General features: G+C 37.6%; 1 protein-coding gene and 1 long non-coding RNA gene across 2 annotated transcripts in view; one reads left to right on the top strand and one right to left on the bottom strand.

The window, feature by feature from the left end:
• Nucleotides 1-1,266: 1,266 nt before the first annotated feature.
• Nucleotides 1,267-16,141, bottom strand: part of NUP205 (nucleoporin 205) — a 44,998-nt gene continuing 30,123 nt past the window's right edge. The window contains exons 24-39 of the mRNA XM_019473318.1: nt 14,579-14,849; nt 14,045-14,143; nt 12,696-12,844; nt 11,826-11,965; nt 11,695-11,782; nt 11,357-11,478; nt 10,074-10,212; nt 9,733-9,859; nt 8,683-8,759; nt 7,008-7,136; nt 6,177-6,303; nt 5,282-5,448; nt 4,752-4,875; nt 3,715-3,843; nt 2,920-2,993; nt 1,267-1,661 (exon numbers count right to left, since the gene is read on the bottom strand). Of these exons, the coding sequence (XP_019328863.1) occupies nt 1,509-1,661; nt 2,920-2,993; nt 3,715-3,843; nt 4,752-4,875; nt 5,282-5,448; nt 6,177-6,303; nt 7,008-7,136; nt 8,683-8,759; nt 9,733-9,859; nt 10,074-10,212; nt 11,357-11,478; nt 11,695-11,782; nt 11,826-11,965; nt 12,696-12,844; nt 14,045-14,143; nt 14,579-14,849 (2,115 nt within the window). The 3' untranslated portion in view covers nt 1,267-1,508. The remainder of the gene's footprint in view (nt 1,662-2,919; nt 2,994-3,714; nt 3,844-4,751; nt 4,876-5,281; nt 5,449-6,176; nt 6,304-7,007; nt 7,137-8,682; nt 8,760-9,732; nt 9,860-10,073; nt 10,213-11,356; nt 11,479-11,694; nt 11,783-11,825; nt 11,966-12,695; nt 12,845-14,044; nt 14,144-14,578; nt 14,850-16,141) is intronic.
• On the top strand, nt 3,507-4,725 carry LOC109279615. The gene is made up of 3 exons (XR_002086254.1): nt 3,507-3,587; nt 3,974-4,226; nt 4,645-4,725. It is a non-coding gene; the product is annotated as an uncharacterized LOC109279615 (long non-coding RNA).

Below are 16,141 nucleotides of genomic sequence, written 5' to 3'. Positions count from 1 at the left end.
CAGCGCCACAGCGCCACAGCGCCACGCGGCTCAGCTCCGGCAGCGGTTTGCCGTACGCACGCCGTCACTAGCCCGGGACTGGCCACCGCAGCGTAAGCAGCCGGTGCGCGGCCGGAGAGGCGCTTGCGTTGCGCTGCCGAGAGTGGAGAACAACTCCGGGTACTGCCCACCCTGAGCTACGCGATGGGTGTAGAGCATCACGGGATGAAGTCATGGTAAACACCTTACCGAAATTCCACACAAGGAGCAGCTAGTTACCATAACGGTATTTTCTAAAACGTAGTGAATTCCTCTGAGCCAGCACAATGGCAAAGTTATATTCTTGTATTTAATGAGAAACTTCTGTACATTATTTGCTGTTTTCCACCGGGATGGTGGAGAAACATGAAAAGCCCTGTTGAGAATCAACAGGCAAAGTCCAACTATGTAAACCATTCATGTCTAGCTGCTCCTATGGAATAGCTAATAACCACCACCTGATAGCAGGGCTATCATCATCCCTGCATAAAAGATGATGTAATTCATGTAATTAGTCTGTGCTGATGAATAAGTATAAAATCATAAAAAATGTGAAATACTAAGTAATGAAAACTCGGGGGGAGGCAGAATTTACAAAGCACACATGGAGGATCAGGCTTTAAGATCAGGCTGTCCAACAGATCTCATGTGCATTACACGAATCAGTGGTTACACTGAATCAGCGTTAATTCAATTACAGTGGATCAGTGATTACACTGATTTTTTTTTTTTTAACATGAGAGAGGAATATCTCCGTGTCTCTTACGAGAACAATCTGTAACTACAGAACCAGGCTACCACTCAAGCATGTTGGCTTCCTCCTCATGCATTTTATTCTGTCTTTCTACTCCTGTTCCAGCAAGAACAGCACAGAAAACTTTACTCCCCCCCAAGCCATAAGAACCAAACCTAGGGCAGTCAGTCACCTAGTCACTTTTTTTTTTCCCCTTATCTAGACTTGTCCAAAGAGAAGCAGCTTGTACTGCTGTCAGCAGAAAAAAGGCAGGACAAGAGGGAGCAGGAACAAGCGGTTCACAGTGCAAAATGATCACCTTTCATACAGAATCCACACCAGAGTGATCACAGTCTGCAAGTGCTGAAACTTGAACCCCATGTTTTCATTAAACCTGTGTGTGAAGGAAGAACAGCATAAACAGACACAGACCGTGTAGTTTTCTCTGAAAGCATCCATAAATGTAATGTCATCACAGTTGCAGAACTTTTTGTTTCCTTGATGTCCTCCATTAGAATTCTTTCTTGCTTGAAATTTTACATTAATCATAACTCAGTTAAAAACAATCCTTTATTTTTCTTCTCAAATTGGGAGCAGTAGGAAAGAATACACAAAACTGATCCATAGGGATAAGAAAAAAAAGTAACAAAATATTTTTGACATTATTTAGAAAATGTATGATCTATAAAATCTGATGATCCAGAAAGCCTGCCCTAGCACATTGCTTCAAGGGGCAAGGAACATGTATTAGAGTCTCTTAGGTCCTTGATATCCTTAGGAGACCACGGATGCGTCTAACAAGAGCTTGAATAAAGGTGTATCGTGACCGAACCTTCGAATATAACCCTTCGATGTCCAGAAGCTTCTTCTGCAGAGATTCACCAAAGCTGTTCGTGGCTTCAATCTGAAGCTGAGAAACAGAGATTTGTTGCAATCATCAATACAAAATCTTCTCTTTCTGGAATGTCAGCTTATCCATCATCAACTACCTGTCAACCCTTTCACTATGAAAGGGTTTCACTATTCACTTTCTTCTCTAAGCTGCTTTCAAAAGTATGTTTGTTCTGACTCCCCTAATAAGTACTACTTGCATTCTTCCCCTATGTATTTCTCTCTAAATTATATAATGGATAGCCTTTCTACAGAGGTTTTTGGGTGACTCAGAGCATTTACAGATTATCCAAATACTACCACCTTACAACCTCACCAAGTTTTAGGAATTAAATGCCTGTTTTAGGAACTAAACAGTCTTATATAATTCAGCTTCTTCAGTTATAGTCATACAAACACTTCTTCCAATTAAAATTTTCCTAGTCCTTTAAGGACTGTTTAGGAGTTAGAGTCCATGTGCATAGACAACATTTTTTCATTAATACGTATGTAAACAATCCCTGAAAAAATTAATTACATTCTAAGTGTTTTAGCAAGATGTTACTGTGTTTTACTTTTGAACAAATGAAATAGAAGACAGATGCCTCATCACAAAACACACATGCAACTGTTCTCATAATTCTAGATCTTATAAAGGTACTTCAGACTTCACAGGTTTTTGAGCACAGTTTTTTTTCTGCGCAAACAGCAGAAGCGTCAGTGGGATTTATTCATAAAAACGATGTTTTCTTCTGCCACCTCTCCATCAAATTTACACAAACTATTAAATCGCTGTGTAAGCAGAAATCACGTCTTTGCTAGCATTCACATTCTATAGCCTCCTCAGTTTCTGTTACCCTTTTTGATCTCATTTCTCTACAGCCTAGCTGCAGCTGACCTGTAGTAAACAGCTATAGGATCACAGAAAATTGGGAATCCTGCCCTCCTATTGAGAGTCTTTCAAGGATAACTGATATTTTCAGAAAGCTATTATTAAAATATACATACCATTTGACTGGTTTACAAGAGAAAAAGAATGATTAATTTTTATTGTAAGTGTAGCTCATTTTTCATTTAACTTTTTATATTAAGACTTGAAAATGTGTGCAGCAGCACAACTGCTACCTGCTTCGTGATACTTTCAAAAAAAATTCTGCAACATTTCATTAATCCTAAATTAAGTTCTGTCGGTGTTATCACAGGTTGTTTAGAGGTGGAAAACTACAGTCGGACCGCTCTCAATAGCTGCATGGTAATCAAGCGCATTCTGTACTTTTTGGTAGACTGTCATATCTCACCTGTTCTATATCGTGCTGGCTCACTCGATTCAGTCCGCTACTGAAATCCAAGTTAGGCTCTGAACCAAAGGAATCTAGTGATAGAAAATGAGATGTTAAAATTACGTTGGCTGCTCCACACTATCTTCTCCACATCAAGTTATAAAATGAGTTTAAAACGCAGTGTTCCAAACTGGTCAGTAAACTTGTGCATTAGAAATGACACTAATTTTTTTACTTAAATGATTTAGAGAAAATACGTTAAGAGCCATAAATAATTTTGATCACACAACATGGCACTTTAAGCAAAAAGCTCCTCCCCAGATCACTTCTCCCTTTCTGACTTCCTTCCATTCCTAATTTTTATTTTTTTTAAAAACCAAAATTCAACAAACTTAAAATCTTCTGGTGAATCAATGGTGCCTACAATTCTAAAAATACGTTTAAAACCACCAATATCAATTTTAGTTCTTAAGTTCATCTTAGATTATTATATTGAATATTTTCCTATAAATTGTGTTGAATCACTGATCTGATTATATTGTTTGAACTTCACTTGGTTTGAACAACAGAAATAAAAAAAATAGTTAATTTTCCTTTCTTTTGGAGGTTAGGCATAATAGACAAAACCCAGAAGTCTATGACTCAACAATATTTGTACTGCCAATTCTCCAGCGGAAAATCCAAAGGTATGCCAAATCCAATCAAAATCTCTTTTATTAAATATACATGGCAAAATATGAATAGTAGCAAATCAGTTTTAGAGTTAACCATCAGAAGTTACTCAAAGGCACTCTGATGTTTGAGAAATTTTACCTTGCAGCCTTCCTTTCTTAAATGACACCCTGGAGGACAGCAGCGGGTCTTGGGAGTCAGTGGGTGTGCAATGCAGTAGATAGTGTTCCAGATGACGCCAAAGAATGAAGAGACACGTTTCTATAATATCTGTAGACACATCTAAGTGAAGGAGTCTAATTTTGTTGTCTTTAGATTGTACATTCACTGTATGAGCATATTTACACACGTTGAAGCAGCTGAAGATGTTAGCTCAACCATCTGTCACCTCCTCCAGCAGAAGCTTCTCACCCCTGCCACCATGGCCTGGTAGTGGATCGCTTGTACTCTCCTTACCTGCTTCAGTGCGGTGCTGGCTAGGTTACTTCAATGACTGCTACTCACCCTGAAGAGGCTTTAAACCAACACTCTGCACCACAGCAGCGAATGAGTGCTCATGTGATTTGTAACGATAGCCCAGTTGCAGAGAGAGTGAATTAAAGCTGAGATTATAAAGCTGGGGATGGCTTAAGTTACATCTTAAGTTACAACAGGTAAGTCTGCAAAAGCACATCTTTCCCAAAGTAGGTTTCAGAGGAGAATCCTGATCCGTTGCAGACAATTATTTTGTGCGTGACTAGTTAATTCCTTAGAATTACTGGTGTTTATGAGATTAGGTTTATGCAAGGTTGACCATAAGACTGGAAACTCCAGTTGGTCTGATAGGCACCTCAAAATTCTTTTTCAAAATATTTCTTCCACCACACTTGTACATATGTGAATGTTTAGTGGGTCTGGATACTGAATTGAAGAGCTGGGCTGTAATAACTCCTTCATTATAATGTTGCAGAAAGTCCTAGCAGGGTCCCCATGATAGGAATTACTAACCTGAGAATATTTATATTCTGACAATAGCAGAACAATACCCTCTTACTAATTTAATTTTCAGTATTTCAAATTTCCTTTCTGCAGAAAGTGTTGTTCGAAGCGGTCAGAAATCTAGGTAAAAAGAACCCGTTCCTATTTCTCTGCTTTTCTGGAGCATCACTTTGAGGGTCATTTCAATTTTAGAAGGATACAAGAACAGAGAGAAAGCAGCTTGGCTCGGTTGTTTATTAGCTTCACCAGGCGTCGCCTTGCCAAAACATATTTTTGGGAAGTGGAGATTTTGTCAACCCCAGCTGGCATAACTGACTGACACAGCTGTGATAAGAAGAGGAAAAACAAGAAGACTGTAGCAAATCACAGAGCATCAAAAGAAATAAGCAAATAAAATTACTTATCAATATCTAGAACTTCCTTGTCAGCTACTATTTCTTCAAAACTGTGCTCTCTATTTTGAATTTGCATAACCTTGCTGACCAAAAAATGGAGAAATTAAATGTATCCTCAAGCAACTATAATGAAAATCACAACTTTTACAAAGTTAAGCCCAACATTTTCTCCAAAGTTTTAGGTCACTCATTCTGTGGACCCCTTCATCAACAGTAGAAAGGAATATGCACAAGAACTGGAACTATTTACTTATCTAAGATGCTTTGGAGTCTCTGTTACAGCTACGTCTAAGTTACAAACAATACAGAGACTACAGAGTCAGAAGAACTATTACCTCTTTTATTTCATCTGGTGGGAGTTGCTCCACATTTTGCAGTTTGTTAACACTCTGACGATGGCTGTCATAGTAACTGAAAAAATCACTAGTGCTCTGTTTCAGCAGGTAGACAATAATGCCCAAGCCAGGCAAGTGCCAGTATGGGACCACTGATGTTTGTGTATCTGGAAAAGATGAACAATAAATTAAAAAAAAAAAATTAAAAAAGAACAAGAAATCAATGAGGTATGCTCTCTGTCAATAAAGTAGTGAAAGACATGAAAGCACTGGCAAGTTTATATTTCATACTTCTGTGTCAGAAGTAATACAAATGAAGTCCAGGCAAAAAGTTCTGCGGCTGCAGTACTAGAAGGCAGTCAGCATAGTACAGTACTGAGTGTAACACGTGAAATGTAACTAGACCAGAAGACTTAGCATTTAAATACTTTAACCACTCAGCTGCATAATACCACACTGTAAACTCTTGCCATGTGGCATAATGAAGGGTTCCAGTCAGCATCAAAACGCATCTTACGTGTCATAAACGAGGTCCTAGTTTCACATAATGTAATCCAGCACAGATGCTGAAAAAAGAAATCCTCACCTTCCCCCGTCTTGTGCTATTTATTTACATACACTTTTTTTTACTGATATACGTGTTTCTGAGGCTGCCATGCGAAGTGAATTAAAAAGGAGTTTTTGGTCACGTTTGTTTTAAATTGGATTAGTTTCCAGATTTGGCTTAGTACAAGGCTGCGCAAGCATGTGTTCCAGAATTAGAAAATGGGCAGCTACAGCACTGGCATAAAGTGACTTAAAGTGTATGTGAAACTACAGCCTCCGGTTTGTTATTTTCTACTAGCCCAAATGTCACGCCATTCAGTCTCATAAAATAGCAAGCCAAAAATCTCACCCTGACGAGGCCCGTCTCGGTTGGTTGATTCTGACAGGCTAGGAGTAAACAGACAAACAGCGTGCTGAAAACTGGGGGCGCTTTGCAACATAAGTGACTCACAGTATTCCATCACGTTTGCACAGATCTGGAAAAAAAAAAAAAAAAGACAGCATGTCAGTTACAATATCTACAGGCTTTGCAGCATCAAATTTTAAATGGATAAGTGTCAATAAACAACATGTTTTGCTCCCTCTCTTCTCACCAGAATGTGATGACTCTCTTTTCTGATCAGTAAGAAAAAAAAAAAAAAAAAGACAGCATGTCAGTTACAATATCTACAGGCTTTGCAGCATCAAATTTTAAATGGATAAGTGTCAATAAACAACATGTTTTGCTCCCTCTCTTCTCACCAGAATGTGATGACTCTCTTTTCTGATCAGTTACAGCCTCTCTTCTATTTCAAGTCTAGGACTTGCAACCTTGCCTCTTTCCCAAACCTGCTCATTAAAATTTCTGGTCAATTTTAAGTCCCCTTTGGCTCTAACTTAGTGTTAGCCATTGCCTTCTATACCCAGCCTTCATTTTGAAAATTTCTGATCAATTTAAGGCTTCCAAGTTCACAGAGTTTGTACCCAAAACAATAATGGTTGCTAATGCAAATTTAAGTAACCAAATTTTCAAGGTTTACTTTAAACAGAAATAAAATGTGGGATCCTATACCAAACAGTGTAGTGTTTGTGTAGAGCATTACCACTATCATACGCAAGTATGACAACTAAACAAATCTGCACAGCAGGTAAAATGTCACAATTTGAGACTGAAGGTTCTAGCAACTTCTTGTGTCCTTACCTGTTGCATGGCCAACTCAGTTTCATCCCTCTTGTTCACTCTGTCTCCCCCTGAATTATCATCTTGCAGTTTAAATTGACGTAGTCTGTCGGAACCACCAAACCGACTTAGAAGTCCTAAGCACTGGCGCTGCCATAAGAAATGAACATTTTAATTAGTATCTCAAAAAATGAAGTGCATGATTCTTTTCACTTAAGCGATATATATCCCTTAAAACACAATAGCAAGAGAGCAATGCAGATAAAACTTTTAGCACTTTGTAAACAAAATTTAAATATTCAAAACACAATGTTTTAACTCATCTTTAATTTAAAAATTAATGGCACGCTAAAACAGTTCCTTGAGAAATGAATGCAATTCAAGAGTGCACAACTTTGTCTTATGTCTCTTTCAGACTATTATACTGACTAGCATCAATGACAGTTTAGGCTTACCCATTCCTGCTTAAAACACCTTTTCTAATATAGACAAACTAATAAAATCTGGATATGAAGATAATAAGCTCCATTAAAAGTAGAGTGCAAAAACCAATTCAACAGTTTCATTAAAAAAAGTAATAATCAATAAATTTGTTTTTAGTTTACATGTGGCTGTTAAGATCACCAAAGTGCCTCAGACTGTAAGTCAGTTTTGTGTGGAACAGCAAAAAAAGATATCAAAGATCAAAGACTTTTTGGTAATTACTTTTGGGGAAGAGTAAAACACTTAAATCCTTTTATTACTTGATGAAAATAACAGGACAAACTAGAGAGAAAAGTTACAATAACAAATGACTGATTTACACAGTTTTGCTCAAAACAGCTCAGTTTTCAAATTAACTAATTAAAACTCCTTATAACAAAAAAAAAATCATCTTTTTGCTTTCCCATGGGAATTTCTTGCTGACATGATGCAGCAGAATACCGAGTACCCCAGCATTACAGCAATCGTTTACAGCTTGCTACTTTACTTCAGGCTGGTCAGCCTAATAGTTACTATAGTTACTAATAGAATACATCTTTCTCTTGCAACCAAAAGTATTTGATGGGGCAGCCCTTTTCACAGATAGTTTTCAATGAAATATTTCTTTACAAAAGTCCTTGCTACACGAACCACAAAGCTTCAAAAACATTGCTGGATGCTGAGCTGTAAATAGGTCTGCAATGACAGCTTTTGAGCAAGACTTACTCTATCTTGGCTTTCATTCTAGTTCCTAAATCAGGGTTATTTTTAAAAGGGGACGAAAGAAATAAAACACTAGCATGTTTGATACTCCAAATTGTTGAGCTGGAGATATGCTTGTGGCAAAAGCGGTAACAGAGTATTTCTGCATTACTTCACATGCTTTGGTGTTGACCTCAAATTCTTCTTCTCCTTCACATAAGGTGAATCCTAAGCCAGGGACAGAAGCAAAGTCCCTGAAGCAACTCTGATGTTGCCAAATGTTATCTTTTCTACTTTGGCGGGGGGGGGGGGGGGGGGGGGGGGCGGAGTCCCTACTTGTATTTCACCCCTTTCTGTCCTGTCTCCATGGAAGTTCCTGTAAAAAAAAAAAAACAAACCACCCCACCTTCTTCTTAATGGTGGAAAACATCCCTTTCATAACTGCTACTAATCAGAGTACAAAACCAGGAAGAAAAACTCGCCTACGTACACAATTCTAAAAGGACAAGTGTTAAATATACAACTTTATTACCTGAAATCGGCCTATATGTCCTTGTAGCTCCATCTGCGTCCCTTCATTAACATCAATGTCCAGCTCACTCAGCACTCCTGATAAAAGATACAGCCATTAAATTAACTGTTGGGGGTTTTTTCCCCCAAAAGAAAAGAGATTTATGCAGTATATACATTTAAATACAAGCATTGATCAGAAAAAAGTCAGCCAAACATACAACTTCTATTTTGCACACTGTTTAAGGAAAACATTCAGATATGAATGCAGCTACTGGGAGATGCATGAGAGCATGTAGCTTACTGTTCTGCTACGTAATTAAAAGGCCGGGGGGGGAAGGGAGAAGGGAGGTTAGCATGAAATTTGCAGCTGCTGTGCAAAGCTCAGTATACTGTAAGCAAAGAAACATCTGGGCTCAACCTGCAGCTCTGCACTACTTTCTATTGTAGTCAGACATCTCTCCTGAACAAAGAAAGCCATTACATCAAAATAGAGAACTTATTTTGAAACTGTAAGCAAGGCTTCTAGCATGCAGAAGAAATCACTATATCCATCACAATAATTATTAGTCCTCTGTGAAGATAAGTCACCCAAGAGAAATGTCAGTATGCTAATCCACAGTGCTTCTCCCTGGAAGCTTTCTTTTTTAAATAAATAAGAATGGAGAAGACATTAACAAAGATATGGGTATGCAAACAATTTTCTGTCTTCATTTCCTCAGTCACAGAATTTGCTGAATGAAAATTCTTTTTGAAGATACCACATGCACTCTGAACACTACCATTTGCAAGTCATCTCAAAAACAAAAAGTACTTACTGTCAGGTAGCATAATGAAAAGAAAAAGGGAATTCAAATGCATATTGGTAAGGGCACTATGTCCACTGCAAATCTACCATACTTACTTCAAGAACAATTATTTAACACGTCTTTATTTTTCCTAGAGCTCTAATACCAAGAAAATTCTGTATTGTAGTAGATATTCCCTTATATGTCTTACTATTTCTTTATAGAAAACAAAGCCTGAGATTCATGCAGATGGGGCTAGGAGACTTCAAAACTGCAGTTCCTACCGGGCAAAGCTGCCTTGCTGATTATTCCTGTCAGGGAGGCCAGCTCCTGGAGAGATCCAACACTAACATCTTGACACCTCAGGATTGCCTGGATAGTATCTGAATGGGAAATTAGAAACTGCAAAACCTGTACCACAAGAAGAAAAGGGAAAATATGAATGACTCAAAATTTAGCAGTGAGCAGAGAGGAAGCAATGCTTTTACTTTTCAGAGAATTTTTAAGTGATCTCCCATACCAGTGAGGATGGGATTTTTGAAAAAGCTTACTTTCAGAGCAAAAGGACACATAATTTCTTTGAAGGAGCAGTAGCAGCGATACTCTAGCATCTTTTGGAACTTACCTGTCCTGCTGCTTGCAGGTGTTGTGCCATGCTGGATGTGAGGATCACTTGGCACAGTTGAAGAGCTGGAAGAAGAATCTGGCGATAACGTTCCACTGGAGCAGGAATGAAGACTGGGGGATCTCTCATTCCATACATTCTTAAGACATTTAAAAAGAAGAAAAAAAAAAAGAAAAAAAATAAACAGTGTAAGAAAACTGAAGCCCACTAGCAAGGCAGAGCCTCAGCCTACAATCACCCTCAAGAACCTGCAAACAATCATATTTCAATAATAGGTCTGTACTTGAACTGAGTTTATATTGAAAAAGCAACGGATTTATGATACACAGCTGCTGCAATTTACCTAAAAAGCTGCTGCCAGACATTTTTTCTAAGCAGAGAAAATTACTTCTTTGTACTATACTATGTTAAATCAGATTACTTTGTTGTAGAAATATGACATCTGTTTTCTTGACTTATATATAAAACTAAATATTCTCAAATATTTTAGGAAGAGGTGTGCTTAATTCTAAAGCAACTGATAAATACAGTCCTCTACAAATGCCCTGTAGGTTTCATACAATCTTATACATCTCATTGGCACTTTTAAACTGAGTACTTGTCTAAGTCTTAAATTTTTCCGAAGTGTTTGAACTCCCAGTATGTCACTAAGAACTGTAAATTTAAAGCAAGGACAGAGGTTTGAAATCAACCAAGGTGATTTTCCCTAAATATGCAATTTCCTTCTCTGAGATCTTCTCTCGGTCATCTCACAATAACTAAAAACATGGCGACACATCAAGAAACTTGTCAAGCAAGATATAACTGTGATTTTTATTTTTTTTTTTTAAACACATCATAAAATATTTCTGAAATAACATTTACTTCACTGCTCTCTCATTAGTGCTTTATGGGGGAGGATGAACTCTGCACTTTCTGTTCACCAACTACAAAGCCCCCAAAATAAGTTTACACTGTATGCTGTTTTTCAAACATTACAGTCTATATGATATAATAGTAATAATAATTATTAGACAATTTCTATCTAAGGTATCAAACAAATAATTTTTACATAGACTAAGTAACTGGACATGCAAGTACAACTTCACACCCACTTATGTGGAATTTTCCTCTCAGTAAAAGGTAGTTTTAAACTGAACTGATAGGTTAAAGAAACACTCACACACAAAAAAAAAGAATATACCCACAAATACTTACTCAAAAGACTTGTGGCTATAAAAAGACATCATATGCTTCCAAGACTACATTACAGTTTCAAAATCAGCCAGGGAACCAGCACTTACCCCTGATGGTCTGTTTCGGGTCGCATGTCATACACTTGACACTGTGCCAGCCTCACAATCACTCCAGACCGCAACAGCTCTAATGCCCCTTGCTGACTTTTAGCTACTCTAGTGAGGAATGCCTAGAGAAAAGTAGAGAAGGATAAGTATTGGAGATGCACAATGAGAGTTATTATGAATATTTTCTCTCTTGATTTTAACATCATTTCAAATACTATTATTTTAGTAAAATACCTCTGAGTACAATCAATGTGAAGTCTAGACAAACAACTTTTATTTAAAAAAAAACCAAACACACACAACACCATACCACAAAATCGCTTCTGAAATACTATTACCATTTTGGACTCATAAGTGTACAGCGCCTTAAGTAAAGGGGGCTGAGGTGTGAGCAAGCTCTGAAGAGTCAGATCATCATCTGCACTGAGGCTGAGGTGTGAGCAAGCTCTGAAGAGTCAGATCATCATCTCTATCGACAAGCACCTTCAGGTAGCCACTATTGGAGAGATACAACAGCCACTGCTGCTGCTTGTCTACTGACCCCCCCCCCAGCCACTGCTGCTGCTTGTCTACTGAAACAATACGATCAAGCAAAGCCAATGCCAGCATCTAGGATGGGGGAAAGGGGGGGGAAAAAAAAAAAAAATCAAAACAATTAAATTTATGAGATCAATGAGATTTCTAACAAATACCTAAAAATATGAAATGCTAAGCAGTTCCTTCTAACAGCTTCTTAAAATGCATTTCTGCACTGCAATCAATCCTTTATGTGGAAAATATTTTAAGATTTCTTGACGTTTTAGTATAGTATGAGCCAATTACCTTTTCTCTATTATTCTTTAACAAAATATTACAGATATTGTTGAACAATAACTATGCCAAAATATTTTAACAAAGTATCGCTACAAGCACTATTGCTATTTAAAACTAGTTTGCATTTTGACTAGTTCTGTCCACTGAAGTTAATATCAGAAAATATTTCTTCCTGAAGTCACCAAACCTTCCCAAAGTGGGAAAATAAACTGGTAAGTCCATGATTTAAAAATAACAACAAATAAATGCCACAGCAGTTCATACCTACAGTCTTCTGCAGCAGTGCTTGCTACCCTTATTATTAAACAATAGGACACATAGCTCTTTTGAGAAAAAAATTAATATGCACGTATGCCCCTACTTTCAGCAGCTTGAAGCATGAGTAGGAGGACAGAAATGTGAAAGAGAATAAGTATCTACAAAAAATGTTCTAGTTCTACCTCAGGAAATTTCCCTTTTCTGTACAGTAATAAAATGTCCTTTAAAACAAGCCAAACAGCGACTGCAAAGGAATAGATTTATTTACCCGGCCTATCTCATGACCATCACAAGCATCACGACAGACGACCTCCATGAGAGCTGCCCCATAACTCTCAATAATTGCCATGTTTTCCCGTTGCAATTTGCTAAACACATCTTCAGGAGCTGTCAGACGTTCCCACATTGTTTTTTTAGCTGTAAAAAGCAAGTAAAACAAAAAATGAAAAACACAAAGATGGGCAGCTTAGCACTAGCTTAGCTACAGTACAGTGAGACTACATCCTTCAGGGCATTCTCTATCTTGCAACAGAAATGCCCCAAACAATGGACGAGGTTTTTGACTGAAGGGCAAATGTTTTCATACAAATCCATTCTTTCTTGAATATCATACACAGGCCAGCCAGCACAGAAAATGTGTGTGCCTGTATACATACACCACCCTTGCAAATATACGTTCTATGTTACATGTATTGAATCGTAGAATAATTTTAAGGAGACTATTAGGCCTAAGAACTTTCACTGGGACCAAAACACTCAGTTTTGAAGGGAAGTAAACAAGGTGACTGAAGTGGGGAAGGGCTGAATCCAAAGCCAGCAATAAACTACACAGGGGTCATAACAAATTCAAAGGTATTTTTACTATTGTAGCTCAAAACGCTGATCAAGTAATAGCAGTAAGAGTCTATGTGCACAAGTACTAGATCCAGGTTTGTTTTTCAATCCTTGTCCAAGCTCTAAGATGAAATAGTGATTAGAAACACTGACAAATCAAGTGTTTAAGCCATTAACAGAGAGAATGTGATATTCATCATAAGCTCTCTTGGTTAAGCAGCAACTCTGGCTGGCTTTTTTTTTGTGCGTATTTTTTGGGGGTAGTGGTAATGCTTTTTTGTTTGTTTGTTTTCCCCCTAGGGGTCTTCAGCTAAAGGAACCGAAAGAATATTAAATAATCTTTGTTGTTTGGTTTTTTTTTTTTTAAATAGGATCACTGTGGTATGAGTGTACATACAGATGTGGAGGCAATAAGTTTCTACACCTGTAACTGCTCTCAAGTAGGTCCAAGTCATCTCCAGTCCTTTGCAAATTTTGTAGCTATGATGCATAGCTTTAAATGGACACAAATGAAATATCTTCTTTAGTGCTAGAGGTCAGAAATTTAATATCCTCATCCAGAACAACACATTTGGAATGCATATGTAGCTAGACAGGTCAGAATAGAGGAAGATTTGCATCATTTAGCATAAGCAACTAATTTTAGAGGCTCTTGGAGTAAGATGGTTTCTATCTACATAATCTATTTCCAGAAGACAACTCAGCATGCAGAAACTGTACCATTCAGGGTTAAATGACAATTTTTTTTGTTTTGTTCTTTTCCATAATACAATTGGACCATACCCGCTTCTAAAGTGTCTGGTTCATCTGGTCTCTGGGCAATCTGCAAATAATAAAGCAGTGATCCATAAAGGTGCGTTCTTACTCTCTGGAAGCCACCACCTGTTCACAAGAAACATTCATAATTAAAAACAAATAGATGTAAATTCTGTAACACCATCTTGCACTGGCACTTAATTTAACTTTCCTATGGGAATGCTGGCAGAAATAAATAAATAAATAAATAGGTTTCTTAAGTCAGAGTTCTACTGTTCACATAAAAGTGTATTTGTGAGTAAATTCAGCAAGTTTATGCTGCTCCAAAAAAGTGGCAATATTTACACATCTCTCTTCTCCTTGTTGTTCAGATTAAAAAAATAATACGCCTTTATTAATTTTTTTCTTGTCAGTAACATCACTTAAATCTATATTAGTCATGTAATATCCATCTAATTGACTGTAATAAAAATCCTCACTGCAGTAACAGGAAGCAGCTCAGTCCATCTTTGACTCTTGGCAGTTGGAATTCCCACACATGCACTGGAAAGGTCAACGCACCTGTTTTCAAAATGAAATCCAGCAGCTTTTTTAAGATGATGTGGAGGGAGGAGTCACCAATGGAAGCAAACCCCATGGATATGCTCTCAGAGCCAGGTGATGAGGTGAAGGAACCATCCAACATCAAGACATACTGGGACTGTCCTGTCATAGGGAGTGCAAGTGGCTGTTTCTGCTCAGTTTTCACGGACTGGCTCAGATGGGCAGTCAGGGTGAACACAGCCCCTGCCACCACCGGCATCAACTCCTGAGCTGCATCATCATCTAGGATCTTAATACAAAAGAAGAAGAAAAAGAAAGAAAAAGAAGTAGAAAAGTGTCTGATTTCATGAGCTATTAAAGCAATTAATTTAGCCTCTCACAGCTATTTCATTTATATATGCATAAGAATTTCATTAACATGGCACTATTTAAAACAAATCAAAATCAGTAGTGTCAGAAACTTGTTCAGAAAGATGAGTTGAACACATTTTAATTGAGAAGACCATTAGCCACCTTTTTTTATTTACACAAATCACAGGTGGGATGATAATTAAATCTGGACGGGGAAAAGGGAAGGAACATGCTGACATTTGACTTGTTTTATTAGTAAAATATCTAAATCTAAGCTAGGGAAAGAACAACTGACACCCTCTTGGCTTTACAGCTATTTAAGAAAACTATTTCCATTAAAAATGTGAAGATGCAATTTAGAAAACTCAAAGGGGTGAGCAAAGAAGTGAGCATCAAAGGAGCATTTAAGAAAATGTGGAGAAACACTAACGAGAAGTTAGCATTTTTACTTTTTTAGTTCATGTCAACATTTAAAAGGTAAACCTGGTATCTTTATCACTGACACTTAAGGAGCTTTCCTATTAAGCAATATAGTTGTTTAATACAAGAGATCAATTATTTTCAAAAGAAAATAACGATAATTGTTTCTAAAAATCAACAAAATCTTCACTAAAAATTAAGTATCACAGAAAATTAGAGTCTGAAATTTCTGCTCTGTAAAGATTTTAAGAAAGAAATTCCTTTGACTAGCAAAGGCCTCCCTTGTTTCCCCTTTTTTTTAATTTTGTTCATGTAAAAAACAAAACCAGCACTCCACTAAAAAATAGTTTTTAGGTAACTCATACAGAAAAAATAATGGAAACAACAACAACGAAAATCCAAAAGGTTATATTTTGCTTGGAAAAATATAACATTTCCATATATATTTCTCAAAACACAACTTGTCTAATCAGGAAAACTACAAAACAGCGTAACTCTCACCATAAAGAAAAAAAAAATGCCCCAGCAGCCTAAACAATGCAATTGTCCGAGCAGCCAGGGATCAGGTTAGGAAAGCTAAAGCCCTGATAGAATTAAATCTGGCCAGGGACATCAAGGGCAACAAGAGAAGATTCTATAGGTACGTCAGGGATAAAAGGAAGACGAGGGAAAATGTGGGCCCTCTCCGGAACGAAACGGGAGACCTGGTTACCCGGGATACAGCTAAGGCGGGGGCACTCAATGACTTTTTTGCCTCGGTCTTCACCGGTAAGTGCTCAAGCCTCACCACCCAAGCCGCAGAAGGCAAAG

Source organism: Aptenodytes forsteri, unplaced genomic scaffold (assembly GCF_000699145.1).
Source record: "Aptenodytes forsteri isolate BGI_AS27 unplaced genomic scaffold, ASM69914v1 Scaffold60, whole genome shotgun sequence".
Lineage (NCBI taxonomy): Eukaryota > Metazoa > Chordata > Aves > Sphenisciformes > Spheniscidae > Aptenodytes > Aptenodytes forsteri.
The sequence above is the reverse complement of the archived record's forward strand: the minus strand, read 5'-3'. Positions and strand labels throughout refer to the sequence as shown.